Source organism: Dermochelys coriacea, chromosome 7, assembly GCF_009764565.3.
Source record: "Dermochelys coriacea isolate rDerCor1 chromosome 7, rDerCor1.pri.v4, whole genome shotgun sequence".
NCBI lineage: Eukaryota > Metazoa > Chordata > Testudines > Dermochelyidae > Dermochelys > Dermochelys coriacea.
The window spans coordinates 58,984,782-58,997,740 of record NC_050074.1 but is presented as its reverse complement, the minus strand read 5'-3'; the positions used below and the strand labels follow the sequence as shown (position 1 = coordinate 58,997,740).

Here is a 12,959-nt window from a genome sequence, read left to right as displayed (position 1 = left end):
CACTCTCTCCTGACAGCCCAACACCATGCTGAACTTTCAGAAAAGCCTCTCCCATTTAAAAGTGACTCTCAAAACAAAGTGTTTGGTCAATACGACAGACGCCACCTGCTTTGCTAGAGCAGTGAACCCGTCACTTCCAATTCCAAAGCAAATCTGAAAAGCAGGCGACATACCTGGGCATGCAGGTTCAGCGACTTCCAAAGCTAGCAGTTGCTATATCCAGGAAAACCGGCTTTTCTTCTTTTGTCTGTGACACAGCTGTCCTGCCAGGCATCTTAAAGCGTTCAACAGCTCCCACTCTGCTCTTTAAACTTTCCACTGTGAATCACTTGGTTAGCTGCTGTGCTTATTTCCTGGGGAAAGCAGAAGTGGAGAAGCACAAAATGAACCACAAGCTACTGGAGCCAAGAGGCACTCAAACCAGCTCAGATGACTCAGAGCAGCTCAGCTGGTGTATAGAGCTGCCAGGGAGCTGGGCTTCTTTCTGGCCCCATATATCAGAGAGTTTTCTTGCTCCAATATTAACAAATAAATGATGTTTTCTTGACGGTTTGCTGAATTGCTAGGGCAAGGCGCTGGCTTGATAGCTCCGGAGACTGAAGCCCTCTCTCTCTCCATCGACAGGACATGGGCAAGAAGCAGCAGGAGCTTCTGATCTGGATAGGTCACCTCTAAATGCTGTTGAGTCTTTGGCCTCCCCACTGAGCTTGCTAACAAGGGGGTTGCTTGGTGGCTTTATGAAGCTGACAACATAAACTGCATTGATGACATAACTGTGCTTGATGACCCACCTAGGAATAAATAAACAAAGGGGTTTTGCCTCCCCCCACTCTTTCATTATAACAGGCCTGGATGGATTTTTCTTTAGTTTTAAAGCTTGCCATTTTATTTATTTATTTATTTATCTAACATTAGAAATTCAGGTATTTTCTAGTCTGTTCTACCTGGCAGATTTTGTGATCAACTAGAGAACTAGGATTATGGCATCACAGATATCAAGCAAGTGAAACCTGATTAATTGAGGAGAGAAAGGGATTTTATGCAGGGTGTTTGGATCCTTTTGTTTTTTGTTAACACCTATTTAACTCAAATGCCTGAAAAACAACTGGGAGGAAAGATGTCCTTGTTAAAACCCCTCCCTCTTCCAGCAAAGCCAGGGCAAAGTAGATGTAACACTCCTGATGTTTCCAAAGCAACACACCCTCATGGTACTGTATGGAAAGGACTCTGTGTCTGGGGCACAGCTGATTTAACAGGGGAGAGCCTAGGATTTCCCTCTTCTCCCCAGCCACTGGCAGCTCCATTTCCACACAGCAGCATGCCTGGTGCACAGCATGTTCTCCTCGTTGCATGTGTGAGTGCAGTTACCAAGGGGGAAGGCAGTGATGGAACCGGCAGCAACACATTGTAGGCCAAGTTCCTCCCTGGTGTAAGGCCAGTGTGGGTTAGTCCAGGGATTAATCCAGCCCTGTAGCTCTAAAGCAAGCAGTTCTGCACCAATGGAGCCTGAGAGAAAACAGATTCCATGTCAGGCCCCACAGACAGATATAGGCCTTGGGCAAATCAGGGTTTGGAAAGGGGCAAGCTCCACAAACTAGGCTGCATTAGGCCGTTGGCTAATTCCTTCCAAACCCCAGGCAGCACAAAGACACACAGGCAAAGTACAAGACAGAGGGGATGAGGCTCAGGCAGGGAGAAAGAGTTTGCACGGCCCAGGAGAGAATTTCACAAAACATGCCTCTTGCCTCGCTCTGAGACAAGCCTGAATGTTACCATTTGCACTTATATTTCCCCTTTTCAGTCAACTTAAACCACAGAGCCGAAAGTGGTCTGTTGCTGTTGGCTGCAGCCATGTGATCAGGGACCTGTTCTTCTCAGGCTGTTTTCTCCTATCCCCTGGGGAAGCCCTCGCTTGGTGTTGCCGTGACCTCCGGGAGCAACAGGGCCTGGCGAGGAGTCTCTGCTTTGGGGAGCTGGGAGAAAAATCTCCCTCCCTGAAAGCCAGAGTGTAGAAGCTACCCCGTTTTTCTCTTCATTTTGCATAGAGGCCAAAGCACCCCTGGGCCTCTCACATCATCCCTACATCACTGCAGCAGAACAGCTGTAATCAAGGAGTAAAAATTGCACAAGGGAGGAAGGATAAGTTTGCAGCTAAGACATTGGCCTGACCTTGGGGTTCAGCCCCTAGCTGTGGCCCAGAGCCCCCGACCCTAAGTATGTCATCTATCATCCCTTTGCCTCAGTTCCCTCATCTTCTCTCATCCGCAACTGTTTAGACTGGGAGCAGGACGGTCTCACAGTGTGTTCGTGCAATGCCTAGCCCTCGTCTCCACTGGTACATCTACTGCAATAATCCCCATTGCTTTAGCAAGGTCAATGCCTAACTCCATCAGTGTATATAGGAAGTCAGCATGTAACGGAAGTGGTCAGCTTTCTGAACTGAAAAGAAGAGGACCCACCCCTGATTGCCTTCCCCAGGCAGAATCCCCAGTGATGTCCATGGGTGCCAGACCTCAGTAGGGAGCACAGGATTGGGTCCCGAGAGCCAGACATGATTCAGAGTCAGATTTTGGTGCCATTTAGTCTTATGGATAAGCTGTGGAACAATGAGGTTGAGACTGACCCAAAGACACCTGCAGAGGCAAGGACAGGACCAAGGAGTTCTGGCCTCCATCCAATCCAGTCCCCTGCTCTGTTAGAGCCCACACCCCCATCACAGCACCATGCAACAAATTGCTGGCTGTACACAACATTCCATTGACATCAGAATGGCACAAGGACCCGACCAGCACAGAAGCAGCTGGTGGGCTCTATAGCCATCTCCTGAGTCCCTAGTGTCTCGGTGGGTGAACAGCAGAACAGATCAAGTCGTTGCCAGTCTGGCCTGCACCTTGCAGGAAAGGGATACTGACAGAGGCTGCATTAGCCAAGGAGCACCAGAGTCATTAGCATTAAGGGAAGGCCTCTCCCAGAACTGACCAGAAGGTCACTCAAGATCAACTGAAGAGCATTCCTGGGACGAAAACCTTGATCCTTGCATGGCCATGCATCCTCAGGCTGGCTAACCCTCAGAAGACTTTTGAGGGCCTGCTCAGCACATTTAAAAAAGCAGGCCCTGCGTGGTTATATGAAGCCAGGAAAGAATGGGACAAAATACAACATGGTTTTACAAAAGGTAGATTGTGCCAAACCAACCTAATCTACTTTTTTGAAAAAAAGTAACAGATTTTTTTAGATAAAGGAAATGCAGTAGATCTAATTTACCTAGATTTCAGTAAGACATTTGATACCGTGCCACATGGGGAATTATTAGTTAAATTGGAGAAGATGGGGATCAATATGAACATCAAAAGGTGGATAAGGAATTGGTTAAAGGGGAGACTGCAACGGGTCCTACTGAAAGACGAACTGTCAGGTTGGAGGGAGGTTACCAGTGGAGTTCCTCAGGGATCGGTTTTGGGACCAATCTTATTTAATCTTTTTATTACTGACCTTGGCACAAAAAGTGGGAGTGTGCTAATAAAGTTTGCAGATGATACAAAGCTGGGAGGTATTGCCAATTCGGAGAAGGATCGGGATATTATACAGGAGGATCTGGATTACCTTGTAAACTGGAGTAATAGTAATAGGATGAAATTTAATAGTGAGAAATGTAAGGTTATGCATTTAGGGATTAATAACAAGAATTTTAGCTATAAGTTGGGGACGCATCAATTAGAAGTAACGGAAGAGGAGAAGGACCTTGGAGTATTGGTTGATCATAGGATGACTATGAGCTGCCAATGTGATATAGCTGTGAAAAAAGCTAATGTGGTTTTGGGATGCATCAGGAGAGGCATTTCCAGTAGGGATAAGGAGGTTTTAGTACCATTATACAAGGCACTGGTGAGACCTCACCTAGAATACTGTGTGCAGTTCTGGTCTCCCATGTTCAAAAAGGATGAATTCAAGCTGGAGCAGGTACAGAGAAGGGCTACTAGGATGATCCGAGGAATGGAAAACTTGTCTTATGAAAGGAGACTTAAGGAGCTTGGCTTGTTTAGCCTAACTAAAAGAAGGTTGAGGGGAGATATGATTGCTCTCTTTAAATATATCAGAGGGATAAATACAGGAGAGGGAGAGGAATTATTTCAGCTCAGCACCAATGTGGACACAAGAACAAATGGGTATAAACTGGCCACCAGGAAGTTTAGACTTGAAATCAGATGAAGGTTTTTAACCATCAGAGGAGTGAAGTTTTGGAATAGCCTTCCAAGGGAAGCAGTGGGGGCAAAAGATCTATCTGGCTTTAAGATTCTACTCGATAAGTTTATGGAGGAGATGGTGTGATGGGATAATGGGATTTTGGTAAGTAATTGATCTTTAAATATTCAGGGTAAATAGGCCAAATCCCCTGAGATGGGATATTAGATGGATGGGGTCTGAGTTACTATAGAAAATTCTTTCCTGGGTATCTGGCTGGTGAATCTTGCCCATATGCTCAGGGTTTAGCTGATTGCCGTATTTGGGGTCGGGAAGGAATTTTCCTCCAGGGCAGATTGGAGAGGCCCTGGAGGTTTTTCGCCTTCCGCTGTAGCATGGGGCATGGTTGACTTGAGGAAGGCTTCTCTGCTCCTTGAAGTCTTTGAACCATGATTTAAGGACTTCAATAGCTCGGACATGGGTGAGATTTTTCATAGGAGTGGGTGGGTGAGATTCTGTGGCCTGCGCTGTGCAGGAGGTCGGACTAGATGATCAGAATGGTCCCTTCTGACCTTAGTATCTATGAATCTATAAGAAAGCTAACGGCTGATCTGCCTGAAATAAGCAATTGGTTATACAGAGACTGCATCCTGCTTCCAACTGGATGGGTAGAGCCAGGCATGAGGCAGTATGATGCTGAGAATTGGAGAGAACCCCTGCCCCTTTATATTCTAACCAACCCTAGTCTCTTCTCCCCCCTTCCTTGCAATCACTTAGCCATCCATACAAGCTAGTTGTCATTTCCTTTCCCCAGCTTGATGCTCTCAATGGCGGTACCTTTCCTCTGAAAGGACACTTACAGTGAATTTAAAAACAGGTGTCCCAGACGGACGCTGCCCTGCAGAGCTAGCCACTCCACCCCTGGCTGTCAAAGCAAACATGTCCATGGCAACTTCTAGTGCAGCTGCCAGGACTGCCCAGGTGGAACGCCTTCATCTGCCTAACCAACAGTTCCACCCCGTTTGCTTCTGCACTGGGACGGAACGTCACTAGAGAACAGCCCTGCCTGTGAGAAAGAAATTGAGTCTTAGGCACCATCGGGAGGGCCCAAGAGTAGACTTTGTTAGAAAGCTCCATTCAAAATTCTCTTTTGGCCCAAATCCTCAAAAGTGGTTAGGCTCCTAACCTGCAGGATTTTGAGAATCCAGGCCTCTTTTCTAAAACAAACTTTTCTTTAAAATAAAAGAACTTTTCAACAGAAACAAAATTTAAATATTTGGGTTTGGTTTCCTTCCCTTTTTAACTCCATCCCCCCCCCCCACACACACACCCTTTTTTCCCCCCCGCAATGGCACCGTAGGGTGCAGGGAAGGGAGAGAAGGGGACAGCCCCAAATATTCAGTTTTTGCTTTTCTGTCAGAAAACTCTGACCATTCAAACTTGTCAAAGCATACTTGCCATTTTCCAGCCAGCTTACCCCTGGGTGTGACTAGTTTGTCAAGGATTTTATAGTTGCCACTCAGTGAGTGAAAGGGGTTTTGCTGACATGATGCAAAGATCTAAAGGCTGAGGGGTGCACTGCTCTGGGAGTTGGGTTCCAGAGCCCTCCCTAAGGTTTACACACATGTCTGGCATGGGAGATTATTTCCTGTTAGCACAGATTGAGCTGTTCTCTTGGTCACTCACAAAATGAAAAATTCTTCCCCACAACCTGTTGGTGTTTCATTAATTGAATAACAATTTTGGCTGCATTTCTCACACAGCTCATAGTTTTGTAGGCATTTACACTGAGAAAAAGAGATTTCCCCTGAACTGTCTCAAGGGGAAGTCGTACTAAAGGGCTAATACTGCGGTGCCTCCTGCTCCAAAGGGGACTAAAGTACATGATACAGCCGACTGGTTCTAACATCTAAAGTAACTCCTCACTTAACATTGTAGTTATGTTCCTGAAAAATGCTACTTTAAGCAAAATGACTTTAAGCAAATCCAATTTCCCTATAAGAATTAATGTAAATTGCCCCTTTAAGTATGCTGACACCACTCTAAGTACACTGCCTTTTTAAGTAGATCAGCAAGTTGAAACAGGAGCTGCTGCCAGCAAGCTCCCTCCGTCCTGAGCCCTATCCTGTTCCCCCCCATTCCCCCAGCTCTGAGGAGATGGGCTAAAGGAGTGGGGGGCAGGAGCAGGGGGAGGGGGGACACCCTGACATTAGCACCCCTCTCCCCTCCCCCCCTTGCACAGCAAGCAGGAGGCTCCCAGGAGCAGCTCCAAGGCAGAGGGCAGGAGCAGCACAGGGCAGTGCGGGGAGGGACAGCTGAACTGCTGGGCAATGGACAGCCTGCTGGATGGCTGCCACACAGGGAACTTAGGGGAGCTGATAGGGGGCTGCCGGTCCACCCTGGTTCCAAGCCCCCACCAGCTAGCTCCAACGGGCTGCTCTTCCTGCAAGCAGTGGATAAAGCAGGCAGCTGCCAAACAATGTGTGCAATGCTCCCTTACAACTTTAAACGAGCATGTTCTCTAATTCAGCAATGTAACAACATTAACTGGGACCACCTTAAGTGAGGAGTTACTGTGTCACAAAATCCTCTGCGAGACCACAGCACGGACTTGTTCAATTGCCCTTATTTGGTGACAGGTGCAGCTGGGTTAAAGATTCACGATACCTGAGACCCCACAGAGGAATTATTGAGTGACTCGGGTATTGAGGGTTCAGACATTGGCTTGAACTCAAGAAAAAACCCCTACATTTCATCAAAGGCATCAATCCCCCACACCACCTGGAAATCAGTCTCACCTGAAATCATTAGTTTGTGAGCTTCAGCCATTCCTTTTCAAATGCTGTCTAACCTCCCTGCCCCATGCACACTGGTAGGATTTGCGGGGGGAGGGGCAGGCAGCCCAGCCACATTGCCAACTCTTGCAATTTTATCTCACAACACTTGGTGTTTTCCTTAAAGCCCCAGCTCCTCAAGTTACAGGATTAGATGAGAATCTCAGTTTGCACTGAAGTAAATGAATAATTTTTCAGCCCTTCTGGCTGCAGAGAGAAGCTTGACAAGGTAACCCCAGAGTGCCGTGTGGGCTCAGACACCAGAAGACAAAGAAACCCAACATTTATTATTATTCAATCTCCTGATTTTGGGGGCCTGACTTGTGATTTATGAATACATGGGGTTGGCAGGACAGCCTCCAGCAGCCACCCCTTTTCAAGAGCACTTTGAACAGGAGGGTCATTGCATTTGCTGGGGTTTCCAGAGAGCTCAGCTCTCAGTTAGATGCTAAACAGAGGGTAGATTTTCAAAAGTGCCCAGTGCCCCCCACCTCCAAGTATGGCACTGAGGGGCAGATTTTCCAAACAGCTCAACACCCCTCTCCCCAAGGCTGGATTCATTTGTAATCTGACCCCAGTTGTGGGTCAAGAACATTTAAATTCTGGCCTGGGCTGTTACATTCTGGCCGGCCAGCTTTTCGCTCCATTTATCCTGGACAAACCTGACACCTAGTGGCCAGACAGGTAAACTACGTATCACCTGGAGGATACACAGTCCTGGTGCTTTAACCCTTTATCTGTGCTGCTGGATAAAGCCCCTTTCATTGAGTAGCCTTTCCTCCCTGGTGCTGGGAAGCTCCAGGACTGGGGGATGGCTGGAGTATTAACAACAGCCACTATAGCCCAGGTGGCCAAGTTGTCTCTATTATAATCCCCTGCCTTTTCAATATCCTCCACCATGTGCATTAATGAAGCTCCAGCTCTGCCAGACTCCCTGCATGACTAGGGCAGGACACCCCAGCTCAGTTTCCCATAGGGGCAGAATTTTCAGCAGCAGCCAGCACAGAGCATGAGTGGCCGGCTAAGCAAAGGGCATGGACCAGCAAGCACAGAGCTCAGCGAGCCACCACAACAGGAAGCCCTCGCTGCAGTGAGGGAGACAGTTGCTATCTTGATCCCCCTCCTGGAATCAGCAGCAGCTACACCAACACCTGAGCAATGGACCAGTGACCCCCATTGCGGCGTTTCCCTCCATGCGGAGCAAAAAATAGAGCTGGAGATGCTGCCACTTCCTTCATCAGGCCCTCCAGCCACCCTCCTGGCCTGATGCTAGCGCAGCTGCCGGCCTTCACCCCTCAGTGTTCTCAAGGAGCTATACACACCTCAGCAGCTGCTGGCCTCTGGGGCTCAGCGCACGTAGGTAAATGCAACCTGAGCAATACCTGCACGCTGTGCTGGGTGCCATTTTATCTGGGTGCCACCAGGTGGCGCCAGGACAGAAATCCTGACAAGGTCTGCCATGCTCTGAATGGGTTAGCCCTTGCATAGTTACTGGGGTGCAGTTCATTGTTACATCATAAACCCCTGTACCTAAGATCATGAGCAATTTCTGAAATCATGATTCTTAAGCCAAATACATTGGGAGCTCTGTTTATTTGCCTTCAGAATCATGTTTTCAAGCTTTTCTCTGCAACCACGAGGGCTAGAAACATACTTTTTAAAGGAAAGTTGGGATGCTCAGTCAGTTATTTTAAGGAAACCACCACCCTCAAGAGCTAGCAGGAGCTGAAAAGCTTATTCTATCCTTGAGCCTCTGGGCAGAATCGTTTCTTAAGTCAGGGTTGCGGCCAGGCAACTGCAGTGATAAGATGCAAACATGTATTTAAGCATTACACTGGATACAGTCTGCACAAATGTCGAGCACTGTTCTTGCCCTAGAGACACATTCGCTTTTTTTTTTAAACAGGTCCTTTTAAGTTTAATTATTCAAGGGCTCTGGTTTTACTTTTAGACTAATAGGTCTGGGCTAGTAACTTCAGATCCAGGTTATTGAAACATCTTCATAGTACAGAGCGATTTGGAGCCTGAGGTTTGGCTAATGATAAAGACTGAAGTTTGGACCCAGAACTAAAAACTTTCCTGAAGCTCTGGTCTAAAAAAAAAAAAAAAAAAAAAAAACCCCACACACCAGGCAGTTGTGGCTCTTTTCATAAGTCCAGACAATATCTCCCAGTTACCCCTGGGTTAAGCCCAATCACTGGTGTTTAACAAAAGCATCTTTCAGGACACTATCCAGGCTTGATTGGAAGATATCAAACAATGGAGAATCCACTGCTTCCTTTGGCACTTTCTTCTAATAGTCTCCCTTATTGTTAAAAAAATGTGTATATTAGTTTTTGATATATCCACCTACTTACTGTGGGACAGAGTGTTGTAAACAAACAGAAACCAATACAAATGAGACATGACTGCAACATGGCTGTTCCATAAGCCACATGACTGAGAGTCCAGCACTCATCACCAGCTGGTTGGAAAGCTCTGGTGAGCCTTAGAAAAAAATCTCCTTGCCAGAGGGAGGAAGGGTAGTCCCCCGTAGGAGAGAGAGGTGAATATGATTCATGTTTAAGTAAGCTCCTCCTTGCAATAGATCTGTGATAAGCAATCATGGGAGCACCCCCAGAAGCATGGGGGGGAGCTAGGAGCAAGACTGCCCCAACCCGCGAAAATTCCTTTTAATTAACCTTAAGGAATGGAATTGTTTGTTGTCTTGAAAACATGTTTCATAATGTAGTTATTATATTAGTGTGAAACTCTCCACCAGAGAAGTAGATCATGTCATGGAATGGGCCACCTAAATACCCTGAGAGAATCTGCTTCAATATGGAAATAAACCCTCCTCTGACCACACATCCCTACTTCTCACCTACTGCCCCTCTCTGGAACCCATACCGGGTATCAAACAACTACAACCCATACTCAATGGGAACTCCATCCTGAAAGAAATCTTTCCTGAACCCCCTTTTCTGGTCAAACAGCCCCCCAACCTCACCACAGACCAGGACACACCAACTCACAGCAGCACCAGAACCTGCCAAAACAACCAATGCAAAATCTGCAGCCGTATCTCCCTTGCTACAATGATCAACACCCGCCGTGACACACCTTTCAAGATCCATGGGTCCTACATATGCCTATCACAACATGTGTGTACCTCATCCAGTGCACTAAATGCTCCAATAACTATGTGGGTGAAACCAGACAATCACAATGCTCTTGAATGAACTCACAAGGAAAATTATAAAAGACAAAAGCACCCTGTCACCTGTGAGCGGACATTTCTCACAAAGCGATCACTCTAGATCTGACCTCTGAATCCTCATCCTCAAAGGAAACCTGTGCAACACTGTCAAAAGATGAGCCTGGGAGCATCCATTTATAACTCTGCTAGATTCTAAAACTCATCTACTGAACAGAGACACTGGATTTATGGCTTATTACAACAAACCCGCTAACCCCCCTTTTTTGTCATATGACTACATGGGTGTTAACAGGTCACTTCACCTTGAACAGTCCCTTAGAATATGGGCCAACTACTAATGCTAAATTATTTGTTTGATCTTATATTTAGCTGTAACTGTCTGGGTACCTTTCCCAGACCTGAAGAAGAGTTCTGTGTAGCTTGAAAGTTTGTCTCTGTCATCAACAGAAGTTGGTCCAATAAAAGATATCACCTCCCCCATCTTGTCTCTACGATATCCTGGGACCAACATGGCTTCAACAACACTGCATATTGCTCTCTCTCTCTAAAGAAGACTGAGGGTTATGGGATGCTGGTACATTTATCAGCAAACTGGTGCCTACTCCTGAAAATCCAGAAGCCAGATGTTTCCAGATCACTGTTCAGAACGACTTGGCTTGCTGCAGAGACATGCTATCTGTGTTGCTGGGCATTGGTTCTGCCACAGGGACGCTCTGAAAATGAGGACTTGAACACTGGGGAATAAATTTACCTCTGTGTCGATTCTATGAACTCTTTGGAGATGTCACCTTAATGCAATGGCTCTTCCAGACGGAGGGTCAATTCAAGGACATCATTATCAGTGCTCCAGACTGGTTAGCATGTATAGGTGCATTCCAGTAGGGGCTGCTAACACAATCAGCAGCCAGCCAGTCACTGCACAGCACCAGGGGCACTTTCTAAAGTGCCTCCAGTTACTGTTTGTAGAGTAAAAAGCAGGGAAAATGGTTGCCAGGTGGATTGTACACAGCTCATTCATGGACACATCCTGCCCTCAATCCATATATACAATGTTCAATCTGCACACATCTTCCACTGTGCCATAGCAGATGCTAACCTAAATCCCTGGGAGCACTCAGCTCCCAGCTCCACTCTATGGCAGCCTGCAGCCAAAGCTGGCAAAAGTGGCCTCTGATTCTTGTGTGCGTGGGTACTGGAGACGCCCACCACCAGCTAGTTGGGGGTGTGCTTTTGAGATATGCACCTGGAACTAAGAGGCAAGCTCCCATGGAAAGAGCAACAAGGAAGAAAAGGAGTCAAGGGGGGCTGGCAGTTCCTAAAATATGTAATGCTAGAGGCTCAACATCAAGCTATGCCAATGCAGAGGAAAGATAAGAAGAGGCCAAGTTTCTGCAAACAAGCTTTTTAGCGATCTAAAAACCAAAAGGGATACATACAAGAAATGTAAGGAGGGGCATGTGACCAAGAAAATATACATGAGAATAGCACAGATGTGTAGGGGCAAAAAAAATCAGGAAAACCAAGGAAAAGAATGAGTTACAGCTGGCAAGAAATCTTTAAGACACGAGAAGAGGTTCTTCAAATATATCAGACAAAAAAGAAAGATCAAGGCCGGTGTGGCTGTGCCACTCACTGGAGAAGGTGAGGTGATAACGGAAGATGACAGGAAGGCAGAGCTGTTCATTGCCTACTTTGCTTCAGTTTTCCCTCACAAAAAGTAACACGACTGGATGATTAGCAAAGTTGGCATAGACAATAGAGAGGAAGGGATGCAGATCAGGATAAGTAAAGAACACGTCAGAGATCTTCTGACCAATTTGAATGAATTCAACTCAGTGGGGCCTGATGCTATTCACCCCAGGGTGCTGAAGGAATTATCTGAAGAAATCTCAGAGCCACTGGCAATAATATTTGCAAACTCATGGATGACAGGAGAGGTCCCAGCAGACTGGAGAAGGGATAACATAGTGCCCATCTTTAAAAGGGGGGAAAAGGAGGGGCTAGGGAGCTACAGACCAATCAGTCTGACTTTGATACCTGGAAAGCTACTAGAGAAGTGTATAAGACATTCAATTTGCAAATGTCTGGAGGATGAAGGGGTAAGCACTAGCAGCCAACATGGATTTACCAAGAACAAATCATGTCAAACCAGCTTGGTCTCCTTCTTTGACAGGGTAACTGGTTTGGTGGATAGGAGGAATGTGGTGGAAAAAAAAAATATACCTGGACTTCAGCAAGGCTTTTGAGATGGTCCCATATGACATTATGATAAGTAAGCTGGAGAAATGCAGGCTCGGCAGAACTACCATTGAGTGGATACATAAATGGTTAAACAACCGCAAACAAAAAGTAGGTTTCAGAGTAGCAGCCGTGTTAGTCTGTATTCGCAAAAAGAAAAGGAGTACTTGTGGCACCTTAGAGACTAACAAATTTATTAGAGCATAAGCTTTTGTGAGCTACAGCTCACTTCATCGGATGCATTTGGTGGAAAAAACAGAGGAGAGATTTATACACACACACACACACACACACACACACACACACACAGAGAACATGAAACAATGGGTTTATCATGCACACTGTAAGAAGAGTGATCACTTAAGATAAGCCATCACCAACAGCAGGGGGGGGGAAGGAGGAAAACCTTTCATGGTGACAAGCAAGGTAGGCTAATTCCAGCAGTTAACAAGAATATCAGAGGAACAGTGGGGGGGTGGAGAAATACCATGGGGAAATAGTTTTAC

General features: G+C 46.5%; 1 protein-coding gene across 6 annotated transcripts in view; it reads right to left on the bottom strand.

Moving 5' to 3' along the window:
- WDFY4 (WDFY family member 4) overlaps positions 1–12,959 on the bottom strand; it is a 254,443-nt gene that overhangs the window by 233,465 nt on the left and 8,019 nt on the right. For 3 of the 6 annotated variants that reach the window (XM_043518469.1, XM_043518472.1, XM_043518473.1), the window contains exon 2: positions 169–353. In XM_043518469.1, the coding sequence (XP_043374404.1) occupies positions 169–171 (3 nt within the window). In that variant the 5' untranslated portion in view covers positions 172–353. Of the gene's footprint in view, positions 1–168; positions 354–6,849; positions 6,868–6,980; positions 7,047–12,959 lie in introns of those variants that run through there. The other 3 variants (XM_043518470.1, XM_043518471.1, XM_038410907.2) reach the window with 3 other exon arrangements.